Below are 14,896 nucleotides of genomic sequence, written 5' to 3'. Positions count from 1 at the left end.
TTCTGGGAGCTATGGCGAAAAAGTTATAAAAAAATAAAACATAGGCAAATATTTGCAATAATCAATCAACTATAATATAAGTGCTTAGAAAGCACAAGCTAAAAATTTGATAACAATTTTCGAAAAGCGATGCCATTTAAGTATCCTTAGGGAAACTCTACCTTCGAATTTCAAATTAATACCTGATAGCTACGATACGCAAGATGTTTCACCTATTGAGCTGTTAAACCTGAAGCAGTGCCCCCTCCCCCTTTACAATAAGAGAAACAATTTTGCGTCATTTAAAAGAAAAGTGAAAGAGTAGCCAGTTAGCTGGGATTGACACAGAAATTTGAAAATAACCTCCTAAATATTTGATTTTATGCAAAATAACTATCTATGAAAACTGATAAGTCCTTTCAGAACAATGCAAAGCATATTTGTAGCTGAAGATGTATTCTGTATAACTATTGTTAACTGAAATGGATGGATAAAATATGCCAAAAGGGTATTGCTTCATCCAAAAACTTACTTTTCCCCTTTTAATCAAGAAATGAGTTGTGAATGAGCAGATGTAAATAGGATACCTCATTTCACTTCAAATATTTATCCCTTGGGCCGAATTAGGTTAAAATAAAAGCTACACAGTAAAAATTAATACACTTTTCTGTTAAAAACCTAATAATCTAAATTTGTAACGATTTGCTAATATTGGGAAAGAAAAAAAGGCCAAAATTGCTGTTTATATAGAGAAGACCTGTAAGGAAAGAGTTTTCCCAATTGAAGATTTCTAGACGTAGCCTGAATTTTTTTCAGCATTACGTGGTGATGCTTTGCTATGAAAAGTACAAGGGGGCTCTCGCAGAGAAGTTCTCAAAAGCTAGCAATTTTTACCTGTAGATCTTACCTTGCCACGACGAGTATCTGTTTCATTACCTCTCGTTGTGGAACTTTTATAAGTCTGTATGTTTCAGCTGCGACTTTCAGTTTATATCGGAAACATTTCAAAGTTGGAGAGAAAGAGGTAGGAAGTGCCGTTTTTGCTCAGAAAAAGAGGCGCTTTCCCAAAAGTTCTAAAGAGGGCACTTCTATGAAATGGGGCGTTTCCATTGGGGCCGGTACACCTGGTACTCTCCGGTTCCGACGTCCCTGGCAACAGCCTTGCCTTCATTAGACTTGCCTTCTACAGAGCCAAATTAGACCAATTATTAGAAAATGAAATGTGTTAAGCTTTGCCAAAGCTTTCGCAAGAAGCACTTACAGGGAATTTATCAAGTTTGAAAGTTGGAGTTGAAGACGCAAACGTGAAAATATTGTGTCGATTCCCTCATCCTTCGGCATTACAGGCTACTGCGAGGGAGAGACAATTCAAACAGTCGAGCCTTGTTCTATTGTTGAGGCCAAATACTTTATCAGCATCGAACATCTGTTATTTGTTATCCAAGTAATGTAAGCAGAAAATAGCAATTTAAGCTGCAGAGCAATTTGCCTTTTGTAGAAAGTTTGCAAAGTGATTTAATTTGTAACGAGAAGAGCTCCACCGGTCGCTGGTAGATTTATAAGCCCTCGGATTATTGGAATGTGTTCTGAAGCAAACGCAAGGATGATGGCCTAGTGTCACGACTAATGACTTTTGCAGTGAAGGAATTCTCGTGATTTTTTTATTGATTGTTACACCCATGCTTATTCGATATAGTGAATCACAATGTGAAGTCGTGGATGAAATAGTGTATCTGCAAAGACCCTATTAATGCAAAAACATCAAGGGATACCGTTATAAGGTGGGTATTTCTCGATTAAACTTATGGTTGTGTTAAGTTTTCTGTGCTTGCTTCCGATCATTTTTGCAAACAGTTGCCGAACAAAACATTAATAAGAAAAGTGATACAGCAAGACACGAAAGTTGAAGTTTTAATTGATGTTCAATTTTGGTAACGGAATATTAATTTGCCTTCGTTACGCTCAGGTAATAAATGTTTTCTTCCAGATTTGGCCTTTTACTTTCCACACCTAGGCACATAAAAGGTGCCGAAAAGCTTTTCACTTGAAAATCGTAAAGTTGTGTCACAAAACAATATCTTAAAGCATAACTTGGCCTTGTCAAAGTTTACGAACATATTTTAGGTACAGTAGGATTAGCAACATAGTCTGTAATGTTTTGTTATCGTGTGCTCGGGCTGGGGACCTTTGCATGAATTTTACTTATTTATTTACAAATTACATAGGACCTGAACCTATTTAATTTATTCGTACAGTTCAAGCCACAGTTTGAATCAGCAATTGTATGGCAGCTTTTGTCAGCATTCTATTTGTTTTGCGGTAGTCAAGGCTGCTTTATCATGCCGACACATGCATAAGCAACATTCGGTTTTTGGATCTCTTATCTTTTGTTCATGAACAACCTCACTGTTTAATAAGAGCATTAGCATTTATGATTCGTTCCAAATGACTAAAAAACGAGCAATGATTTCTGTTTATCATGATTCTAATTTTAAAGCCTTTTGATTCCCTCAAAACCAAAGCATTCAAATATTGAATTATCTACCAAAGCCCACAGAGATTACATTGCGTTTTCTTCTGGGAACAATCTTTTAACTCTTCATAATCGCCTATAAATAAACCAATTAGATTTATCATGAAGAGAATCTGTTATGAGGTTTCTCCGTTGTGTTATTTCCCAAGAACTATTATTTTACATGACAGGGAGCTGAAAAAGCTCTTTGGGGGAATTCGCATTTTGATTTTTGGAAATCATTGCCTTTGATGACTCAGTATCGTAGCAGACAGGATTGCATGTCTGTTTCCTGTTCTGGCTATTCTTTGACAGATTTAAGAAAGATATGATACAGCTGAGGAAATCTAGAAGTTTGAACTAGGAAGTGTGTATTTGTCATAATTGGCAGCAGTACAACAGATTGCAACTTGCAGTGTGTGCTACAGGATGTTGAAATGCAAGTGTCATTTCCTATGTTTCACAGATAAGATATTTCTGTTCTTTTTTTTGTTAAACTTACTGTGATACCTATAGCCCACAAAATTTTCCAACAAATATGGCACTTTAGAGGGGGGGGGCTATAGTAAGGGACACCAGAGAGGGGGCACAGGGAGTCAATCACCCCTTTTGCCTTTTGAAAGGTGGGGCAAGGGGAGCTTAAGTGCCCCTGACGCCGGCCTTTTGTAGAGAATCCATGAGATTCATATGAAATCTTGACTGTAGTGCCTAATTTATGACCACATTTCTCGAAACTTATGAAGAAATTTCTTATGCCAAAATTTAGCCAATTTGGCCAGTTACAAAAGAATTGTTGGTAACTGGGGATAAATTTTTCAAATGCCCTTTACTCAAGCCTTCCCCCCTTGCCCCTTCAGCACTCAACACAATTTCAGCACTTTTTGTAAATTTTTCATTTGTTGGCAAAGTTACTTGTTCTTGGAGGTTCTGCCCCCCCCCCCCCCCCCCCCATCTGAAAATGAATTTCCACCTCTGCTGTGCACACTTGGGACCTGATATTCCCAACATTTAACAGACTTTGCAAACCTAAGGGCAGCACATGTCCATTTCACTTTGGGCTGTGCACAGTAGTCTGCAGAACTTTTGTTACCCTGGAGCTTGATCCCTGCTCCTCCTTGAAACTTGGCCCCTGAAATGGCATTCCAGAGTATGCTTTTTGGAATTCTGAATTTTATACATTATGTAACATCAACAATTTGATTTCTAAGATAAATTTTTAAAAAACAAAAGGATAAAAGTTTTCATTTTTAGTTATTTATTATCAAGACACTATTCTACAATCCTGGAAACAATTTGTAAAGCTTTGTCTTTCAATACATTTGAACATGGCAGTCTTGTATAGGATCTAGCAAATCTAGAAACTGCTTCTAGATCTAGGAAAGTCTGTTATTAGTGCATTCCCAAAACATCAATTATATATTACACTTTTGCAAAAGAAGATATCATTTTTTGCATCTTGTATCGTTTTTGCATCAATTGACATTATTTAACCAAATAAACAGCTGCTATAGTATTAACCAGGTTAACCAATAGATAGCTTCTGGCATGGATACAGAAATGCAGGACTGTAATAGATTGGAACATTTGCCTTGGTAATACTTGAATATTTTTCTGAAGAGCCTCATGCAATTTCCATAATTTAGCATCCAAAATGCTTACCAATTTCTATTAAACCTGAAGTTTTTATCAATCCTTATCCTGTCATATCTTACAGGCAGGCCTACCTATTTTTAAAGGATGCTCCAACTTTTGAATATCATGTTAAAAATTGAGTTTTTATTTGTCCAACATAGAAGGTAGCTGGTTAAAGACAAAGCAGAAAGGTGGTGAATTTTGCTGGTGGTCAAACAATACTGTCAAATGATCCATTGAATTCTAAATGTCTGTCTTGTAAACAGCAGGGTTACAAAATTAAAAAATTCATTTTGCAGCACTTTACCGCACTTTTGATTAATGTTTAATGAAGTTTGGGGTGTGAACAGAAATATTAGGTTTTACATAAAGAAATTTTTAGGATTATTTTATATTGCTGGTGTTATTTTTAATGATTTGGACAGTCTAGTTGTACAGTGTTTTTCTAACAATAAATGTTTTCTGTCCTATTCCTATCAACTTAAAAGTTTATCATTCATAAACTTTTTTTAAATTCTAAATTAGAAATTGTTAGTGGAAAATTGATAAATATTTCAGAGACTGTTCCCGTTAATAATGGGTCTTACTAGCTAGTTTAGAAGCAAATATACCCATAAAGAATTTCAAAACTTAATTTAAAGCCTAGCATTTTGCTATTTTCTTCAGTGACTCACCCTTTCTTATTTACTAATTCAGCAAAGTTTAAATGGTGTTGAGAAAGACAGCCAAGCAAATCAGCCATCTTGTTTTGCTTACTTCAATGTGTAGCAATATATCACATTTTGGTTCCAGTGCAACCTTTACCTGATCTGTGACCTCAAAAATAACCTGATTGCCACTAGATGTGAATTGTTTTTCATTTTTAAACTGTATTGCCTCAGATAGATCCTTCATTCCTGCATTCTTGCACTTAGTGTTGTATTTCCTATAAACCTTCACTGCTAATTTCATCAGGTTTCTTCTAAACTTTTTTATTCTAATCTCACATAATTTTTCTTTTAATCTCATTCCTTTCATTGGAAAATATGAATCTCTCAGTTGGCTATCATACTTTTACTTCAGCAGTTGGCTATCATACTATTATATACTTCAGTGGGTCTCTGTACTTCCGAAGCCTTATAACCAAATTATCTACGTGTAGAAAATAATTCATATCAAATATAAATCACACATATATCCTAAAATCTATATAACTTTTTTTTCAAACACGTTGGAATATCGTCATGAGATAGTGAAAACATTATGTACGTCTGTTAACTCTGGTTGCTCAAAAAACTCTGCTTTTGCACCATGATATTAAAATGTTTACTTAACTTCAGCTTTTCGAATAAATCAGTGTTTTATATTCGTACCCTCGATCAAGTAAGCAAATAGTACTAGTGCGGAGTAATCTGTCGAATTTCCGGGTGATATCATGTTTTCGAAATTCTTATCAAATTTTTTTCTGTATATCGACCCACATCGTGTTAGTGAATCGCAGGTTATAGAAAAGTTTAGAATTCACAATATTCTATGATAAAATTTCTTCGACCAAAAAGTTGCAGACTATGTTTTAGCTGCTTTAATGGACGATGGGCGTCAACGATTTGCCGTAATTGGTAATTCAACTCTTTAAATTTGTTGGTTATATATTAGGTAAAAAGGTTTTATTCACGATGTACATTTAGGTAAAATTGCTTTCGGAAACCACTGATAGCTGTCAAAGCTTAATCCAAACAGCCCGGCCAGATTAGGTCTTTTTCCTGATTGGTTAAAAACACTGCTGTCAAAAAGGATTGAGGTAAAAAAGGAGACCACAATTGTAGACCATACAATATTTACGTCATCGTTATTGTATCGAGAACTTGAATAACAACAATCAACCAAAACGGTTCAATGTATCGTTTGGTCCAAACTGCATGCTATAGAAATGTTATAGGGCTGGTTGTGGAATGATTATTATGATACGAACGTCTCCTGGCTTCTTTGACTTTGCTAGTACTAGAGCATTTGATAGAAAGGGCGTTGTTGCATGATTTTGTGTGCGAGTTTCCCCGATCTTATTAAGAAAGGTTTGCGTATTGAGCCGACTCTCATATGAGTTGCTGTTCAGTTAGGCTTTGTGTTCATAAGAAATTATGATAAGCTAGACGGTTTTACGCTATTACTCTTGTATCACCACGTTGTGACTAAGACAGGAAAACGAGGACCTGTCGTCATTGTCGGCAAAGTCTGAGATACTGAGAAAGTTTAGATTTGCAAAGATTCAAAAAACAGGTACGGTATTTTAACTCCTTTGTAACCATGTGGCTGTAATCTTATTTAATGTCGACGAGGTTACGTCAAACTAGAAGGCAAAAACAAGATTAGCTGATCAGCCGAACTCTTTCCACAAAACACAACGGACCAATGCAGTTTTGTTTTAAACCTCGCTTGGACCTGTTGAAATATTGGTTTATACCAACCACGATTCAAATTCAATTCAAATATACTGTTATGTTAAGATATTTCACATTCAAAAGCCTAAGACCATTTAAAAGACTTTCTCCGTACTCTCCCTCGAAATCCATCAGTCTGACATATGCAAAGGCAGTTGTGAGCGATTCCCAGGTGGGTGACTCGCTTGCTCTTGAATCTGTGCGTGTAGAACATTATTTTGCAACTTTTGAACTTCTTTCCATTGAGAGGGTTATACTTGCAAGGACTTGGATACCTTTGTCACTCGTGTAAGTGTCACAAATCAAAGATGGGGCACAGATTGATGATGTTCATAAAGTTGCTAGATTTATCGGTCTTTGACCTCTTTGATGTGTCTAAATTGCTTCTAGAAGCCTATTTTTCATGAACGGGCGTTGCCGTTTGAATATGGTTTTAAAAGCAATTTGATTTGCATACAAACCTATGTACTCTATACACTTTCCCCGACTATTTGGTTATCTAAATTGCATGCAGCTTTGAAACAACAGAGACACATTAAAGCCAGTTTTACTGTCAAATGTTGTCCAAATTGGTTTCCTTCAATTCTTTCTCAGGTTACACAGTACAAAGTCTTTATTTAAAAGAACCATAAAGGCCAGCTAATTCATTTACGGACTGCCGTAGTGGCCTTTTAATTGAGTACCTGCTGAGATAAAAAGTCTTGTACCCATTTAGTTCGAGAGTCCCATAACACTTTTTAACTACATATTGTCTCAGTGTTGCATTTTTCATTTTAGACCTCAAACTGGGATAATTGTATCTGGTAGGACCTCAGTCAGTGGCAATTACAGAAACCCATAAATGGCAGGCTTTTTCTTGGATATTTAAACATGTTCCCTAGCTACGGCGCATCGTCAATATCATCATCTGCAGCAGTTCTCAATGTTTTTGCAAAGAGGTATGTTATTTTATGCTCCTAAACTCACTTTAATTGCAATTTTTTGGCTTCATTAACAAGGATTTTGGGCTCGTAAACGTTTGTTTGCGCCTCTTTTTAGTTGGTTATGTTGGAGATAACCCTGGGGTTCTATAGCAAGCCAAACAAGGGAACGGGGAAGGACAGGAGTGAGGGAGGTGAGATCAATCTCGTTGATTTAGTTTTGAAAGAAGCATCTAAAAGAATCTTTGACGCAAGAAAATAATTAGCTACATTCTCAGTTTTTTCAAGTATTATTTACATTCTCAGTTATTTCTCTCCCTGCAAAGTTCATATGATAAGTCATTTTTCACCGCTGGCTTTGTGTTTTGTCTGATGACGTCATTACATTTATCTCAAATCATATTTTACGAAACCCTGAACTGGATTTTGGACGCTATGGTTTACCAAATCTCCGTCGGTTTTCTCCACTGATTAATATCCTCCGCCAAAAGAGGAGAAGTTACTGATGCAACAATAGGATACGGGAGTGCACTTTTTCAGTCATTTAGTTCTAACACGTGCAATTAGGTCCCGTTACAAACAAAGTGGTCAGAATGAACGGGAAGGGCTGGGATATTTTTTTGAAATTTGATCTGTCAGGGGAGGGGGGGGGTTAAAAAAGCAAGTGGTTGCACTTTGAAGTATAGGATTTTTGTAAGTCGCAGCATAATACAAATGACAACGAAAAGGAGGGAGGTCAAAAAAATTAATTCCGGACAAATAAATGAAAATTGTATGTACGGAAAGCATTTTTTGCGAAAAAATAAGCAGCCTTAAAGGGGTGAAGATTAAGAGCTACTCTAAGCCTGAGAAAGCTAGGAGTAGTCTGAATGTTAGAAAGTTTATATTGAACAATTAAATGAAAGGATCTCTCACTGGTTTGTTTGTTTGTTAAGCTTAGATTCGTTTTTAACGACTGCGTGGCATTTCCCGAGGCAGCAAGGACCAAGGCCTCTGCGTGCCTTGCCCTGTGTCTCCCTGCCCATGATTAGAGAGCTAGTTGAAAACAAGTAAAAAATTATCGATGAAACTGTTCAACGCTTGGCTCTTTGCCTTAGGTGGAGATTGCTTCTCTTAATCAGCACTTTTTACATACAACCGCTCTTTCAAAATCTCTTTTTTCTATTCATAGAAATTTGAAAAACTGAATTTATACCGCATTTATGCCAGGTGATCATTAAATCGGCTTTTATATGATTGTAAGGTCATTGACTTATCTTTAAACAATATAAAATGATAGGAATTGTAATGTTGTAACATACATAATGAATAACGTGCGAGCTTTCGAAGCTTTCGCAAATGGATAACGAGCTTTCGAATACAGACGCAAAATTTCATCGACGAACTGATACTTTTCAATTACTCTGACACCTTTTCTGGTGGTTTATCCTATTTCATTGAAAATGGCATTGTTTCGCATTCGCGAGTTTAGACAGATATTTATTATTGTTATAATCCAATACTCTGTTTCTGTTAGAAGCTATGTAACTTCTCCAGATAACTTTTATTGTTCTTTATGGGTTGTTGTTGCAATAGCTGTCTACTAATGGTATAAACACTTCATTTTGAAATTGTTCCTAAAGAAGCTGTAGAATCAAGTTCAGTCTAAATTACAAAGTAATTGATGAATGTGGATGTAATATTAAACTTTAAATAAGGAGATATTTCTTTTCTTTCGATAATAACTGCATTTGTTGATCTCTCCATTGTTATTATGTCATCTAATTTGCATTCAGTTTGTGGTTGCCAAAATCGCTAAGCAAATAAACTAGATCTTACGGTCTTGCGATTGACGTTGTAAATAGCAATTTGTTTTATTAATTAGGCCATAGTTTGTTAGTTATGAAAACCTATTTTTGTAATCACTGAGGAGAAAAATGTTGGTTTGTTGTCGCTCGCTTTTTCATGGACGGGGAAATAGCTTCAAAAGATTCGCCTGCGATTTTTCTTTGTTCATTAACAAACTTTGTAGCTGAAATTTTAAAAAAGCTTGAAACTAAACTGATCTGTGGAGAAGTAGTTTTTTCTGCATATTACTACGAGACAAATAGAAATATTTATGTGTCAAGTCTACTTAGTTTATATATTATATGAACCAAGATATTCAGTACAACTTGTATTCACATGGGTAAAAAAAGTTAAGTTTTATTTATTTATGTTGACTTCGTCATAATTAAATTAATTTGCAAATTTGAACTTGATAGGTGTAAAATACTTATTAAAAACTGTAAATTGTTGTTTTTGTTAATGAAATAATTTATTGTTCTTTCGGTATATGAAGGAATTATATTATTTTTACATTATTAAGCTATTGTCGTTGATTATATTGTTGGTATGCCTTTTTGTTTCAACGTCACATTTTCAGCGTTTTAATTAAGAATGTGTATCTCTGCATTTTAAATGTCGGAGAAAGATGAGTTTTCCTTCATGCAATCCTGGATTGCCCAAAATTCTTCAAATGTGTAAGGCAACCCTGCGTTCTGGAGTCAGAGAGCATGCGTAATGATACCTTATTTCCATGCGCATGCTCTTTTTTGACTCAAGGCTGGAGGGTTTCCTCACTCGTTATAAAACTTTCTCTTGTTCGTCACCCCAAGAACAGGGAAAGGGGGGGGGGGGCTTGCTTTGCATGTTCGAATCGACAATGTATTCTTCCTGATGTATTCTTCCTGATGTGCCTCTTTACTGGTCGTAAGGCATTTCCGGGAAGTATTTTGTAAATCGCCGTGATCAAAGGTAGTATGTGACATTTCAGATTTTATTGAGAGCCATGGAGGAACGAGGTAGTTACCAGCTGTAGCAGAAATCTGCACTCAAGTACTTTTAGGAAAGGGGCAACCAAGCAAACATTAAGAAAATTATAAAAAGGGAACTGATTGTCTCAAAACCAGGACTTCTTTCTGTTTCTGTAAGCCATTTTACAACCTGAAGTCCAGGCACATGATTTCTCCCAACCGAACACCGTTAGATCACCGATCTAGCATCTAAGCATATGTTTTACAATTTACGTTTCGTGGCCACATGAACACTTGCCGTCAAAACCTTTTAGGTACCATTATCCTATTTATTATGGCGCTGATTTGAAATTAATTGCTTTAATCATATAATAAGTCGTGATTTCTCCAACAGCTCAAGTCCGCTCCCACCTCACAAATCTGGAGAGAGACACGTCAAAAAAGAGATGACCCTTAAACAGACGAATTCGAGCCCGGATAAAGGTAGGAGTGTTAAATTCAATACTATTAGATGTCATTGTTCTTATTCATCCTATTAGCTTTGAGAACAATATAGATTTATACGTAAACAACGACGTAGGATTTGAGACGTTCTTGATCCTATGGTCCTGTTGTTGGTAGACAATGTATTATAGAAAACGCTATACGCCATTAAGATTTTGAGAGTTCGGACACAAATCGCACGATCAGGCACAACTGGTATTTGCAAGAGGATCTTTGCGCCTGCTTTTCCAGCCGTCAATTTTACAGCAATTACAGGTGAACAGCATTAGCCTTTTCTGTTTGCTCCAGGATATGCTTTACCTAAAACAGTCGTTATTCGGAAGTATTTCATGGAAAGCCCCATTGCATTTTAGCTATATTTGAAAACATTGCTTTAGTTTTTTTTGTGTAGGCTTTGTTTACGATTGTATGAATGAAAAAGGCTCTGGCTTTTGGAATCTCCTATGAAAGCCATTTGTTTTTAAGTACAAAGTTTGAGGTTTTTACGGTCGATGCCGCTGTAACGGTCCGTCCAATGCCAGATTACACACACACGATACCTCTGGAATTTCATAACAGGCAAGGGACCTTCATGATGGTTGTATCACCATAACATATCTGTTGGTAGGCGTTTTGTCTTTTGATAAATCAAGTAATTGGTTGCCGAGGGCTAGATAACTTGTTTTTCGTCGTGTGTTGGAGCTTCGCCTTGATCCTTTGCGAAGTATCCCTGTTTTTGAAAATTTGTTCTTTAAGGAAACCTTGTTTTTGCCTCTTTTGATGTCGGCTTGTATGCAAATTGTATCTCTGTCAGTTCATCACTAGACCAGATTTAGTTTCTTTATATCAGATGTTCATATTTTTAAACTTAAGGAAAGCAATTCCGAGTTTCTGTTTGTTATCTTTAAGTCATTTCATCCCATTACTATGAAGGTCTTAGAATATACTGTATAACTACAATTATTAAGTTTGCTTGGAATTGATATGTCAGTTTCCAGCCGGATTTTTAGGACGTGAGAAATATTCCACAGATATAAGAATATCCAGGTGCTGTCGGCCTATGTTTAGCTCTATACCGCAATAAGACTCATTTTTCTATGTTGAGGGGTACTGCTAGTGCCTTTACAGTCCCATCATCATGTTTTGATATCAATGAGATCTAGACTTTGCAACCAAAGCACTCTTATACTTTTATATCCAGATCAAAACGTTTGTTCTCAAATGCAGTTCTTTTTGCTTTTCATAGACAGTTTTTTCCAATCGATAACATTCACATGTTGTTGATGAAATCACCCCCTTAGGTAATGACTTTATTTCAAACCTGGCCTCTCAATAGACCTATGACGTGGGTTTGAGGCTTGGTGTTCTTTATGTTGTCCTCATTTCAACATTCACTTTCTACAATGACGTAATAAAAATTGTTTCTAAGACCACGAAAAATCAGTGTTGCATGACATTTGTTGTCAAATGATTGATTAGCTGATAGGTCGGCTCTGGATTATTTTTAAATACACTTTGCTTTTTCTACAATTTTTCGTCGAAATCTAGGCGTATTATTTCGTTATTTCTATTATTTAGCAAATCGATCCTTTGTGTTCTTTTAAATCGTTTTTTAAAGAAGAGTTTATTTTGGGTTTAAACAATGCCAAAGGGAATCCTTGCTCTAAGGATTAAGGACCACCAAAATCTAATTCCGCTACCCTATCAGAGATTCATAGCCTTATAAACCCCACCCCCCCCCCCCCCTACGCATTTCATGTTGGAATGTCCTTTAAAATTTTCCACTGCACTTTAACGAGATGCTGCTAAAACCCATGTCAAAGGAGTTGGGACAATCAACTACAGATTCCAAATTTATCTCAACATATATCTTATCAGCTATATCTTAGCAGGGGCAATTCACACTTGCAATCGATTACCACATTTCAACGAAATTACAAGGATTTTTAAGGATTTCAGAATAAAACAAAAGGATTTTCACCAAAGGTATACGAGATTTCCATGATGTCCATCGTATCTTAGTTCAAAAATTATACTTCTCATACCCAATGAAAAACTCTCTTAGAGCTCTCACTATCGTGTTACGTAACGCTAACATTTTTTATTTTCTAAGGAAGAAGTCGCAGGTATTGCTACTCAAGTTTTTAGGTGCCGTTTCTATTTGGTGTTTACAGTGCTTCGAAACGTTTTAACTCCATACAAAACCAAACTATTCCATATTGTCATCGTTTATTTGCCGGTATTGAAATATTAAGTAAACCATAAAACTTTCTTTCTGAGGCTTTTAATTTAGTTCTTAACTTTCGACCAATTTGAAACTCATATCTGTTAACGACGTGTTCATAAATTGTTCTTATAACAAAAGAGTGTAAGAGAATATGTTGAGGTAGAGTTCTTTTTTGATGAATGTTACTCCGCCAGTTAACGATTCTACGATTGGTTTAACTTGGGTCCTTTCACCACAACTGGAGCACATTGTCAACTTGGTTCAAATATCCATTCTAAAGTAGCACCTTCTTCTACCTTCTTTGGTTCCGTTTGATACCCCTTTGAAGTAGGCCATGTTTAAGACTGGTGCTGGATTAATAGGGGTACCATTAAACCTGCTGTCATTTTTCGGATGAGCATCCAGCATTCACTTTCGTTGTAAATTGATATAATTTGACAATGAACTACATAAATCAGTGCTCTTGACTTTAAAATGCATGCTACATCCCTCAATATTCAGGGGTCCTTTTCTTTTTTCTAAAGCGCTAGCCATTGTCTAACCCAACTGTAATCCGCCGGCTCTAAGTGGTGCAGTGACTTCAAGATGTCATGGTAAATATAGGAAGTCAAACAGAAAGACAGGAGAACACTGACATTACACAAGTCGGCGGCCTTTGCCTGTCACGAAAAATCGTTCTTTTGAGTTGAGAATCCATTGGTTTACCCTCTTTGAATGAAGTAATCTGTAGGCTTGGTTTGATTTGATGAGTGGGTAGGTGATAAGCTCCGTGGGGAAAGGGCACGGTATTTGATAATTTTAGCGTTGTTCTATAAGAATACAGTATTTGCTCGGCAGTCTTGTGAAGGATATCTCTTCTTGTAGCTAATTCGTTCTTAATCTCCGTTTACAAGGGATGTATCTTAAAAGAGGCCCACCTCAAAGAACAATTTTGTTGGCTTCGTCTTCGAAGGAGACATTGATATATAGACATTATATTGATAATAAGAGCATAGGCAACAATAGGCACTATCCAGCAGTAGGCTGTTGCAAATATTCTTGAATATCAGTGCTCCTTTCGACCACCCCAATTCCTTACCAACTCATCCTCATTATTGGCCCAGCTTTTCTGTCACTTCTGTTGTAGTTTGTTGTTTGTAGTTTGATGATGTTTAGGTGGAACTGACCCCGATGTCTCTACTTAACGTACTCCCAGTTATAGTTTGTTCTAGAAAATGCTAGTCTGTTCGTGCTTTCTGTGTAACAGACCACGGTCTTCTGTATTACTTGCCTGCTTTTCATGTTTGTTTTATTTTTAGTTTGCTCGTGCTTTCTGCTTGTTGAATCAACATACAACATACACAAAAGCTCTTCTCGAGACCTGATTGGGGTCACAACATCTGTCCTTCTCTAACAGCATTGCAACCTTGGTTCCGAAATGAACGGCAAAAATAGATCTCCCCTTATTTATCCCCCTACACAACAGTTCTGTGCTGCATGGTCTACAGTCATTGCCAAAAGTACTTGGAACACCAAGCAATTTGCTTTGTTTTTTTATGTTTTTCAATTCTTTTCCAAGATACTTCTATTTCTGCACCCCCTTTTCCAATTCTGAAGCTTCCTTCTTCACTTAGTCCTTGAAGGTTTGATAATTCACTCATACTGATATAGCCATCCTTCAAAATATCTGCACAGTAACATTTCCTTTGGACATGTCGCTTGTTTAAAAGTGTTGCCAAAATTATATTTGTTGGGAGACAAGGGAGCGAAAATCTTCAAACGAGGGAGGGAACCCTCAGTCCAGGAATCAAAGAGCATGCGTAATGATGGCTTTGTTCTATGCGCATGCTCTGACTCCAAGACGGAGGGTTGCCTTCTCATTTAAAGACTCTTCTTCGTCTCCCCAGCCAACACACGGAACCAGAAAGCGGCGATGATATAACCATCATAAAATTCTAAATACCTTCCGCTGC

At 36.5% G+C, this 14,896-nt stretch overlaps 1 protein-coding gene across 3 annotated transcripts in view; it reads left to right on the top strand.

Moving 5' to 3' along the window:
- Positions 1–1,341: 1,341 nt before the first annotated feature.
- LOC135681251 (uncharacterized) overlaps positions 1,342–14,896 on the top strand; it is a 36,436-nt gene continuing 22,881 nt past the window's right edge. Inside the window, exons 1-3 of one of the 3 annotated variants that reach the window (XM_065195618.2) lie at positions 1,342–1,760; positions 7,318–7,478; positions 10,629–10,717. In XM_065195618.2, the coding sequence (XP_065051690.2) occupies positions 7,411–7,478; positions 10,629–10,717 (157 nt within the window). In that variant the 5' untranslated portion in view covers positions 1,342–1,760; positions 7,318–7,410. The other 2 variants (XM_065195619.2, XM_065195620.2) reach the window with 2 other exon arrangements.

This window comes from Rhopilema esculentum, chromosome 12 (genome assembly GCF_057945365.1).
Source record: "Rhopilema esculentum isolate cy_ngs chromosome 12, ASM5794536v1, whole genome shotgun sequence".
Taxonomy (NCBI): domain Eukaryota; kingdom Metazoa; phylum Cnidaria; class Scyphozoa; order Rhizostomeae; family Rhizostomatidae; genus Rhopilema; species Rhopilema esculentum.
This window is presented reverse-complemented; position numbering and strand designations above follow the sequence as displayed.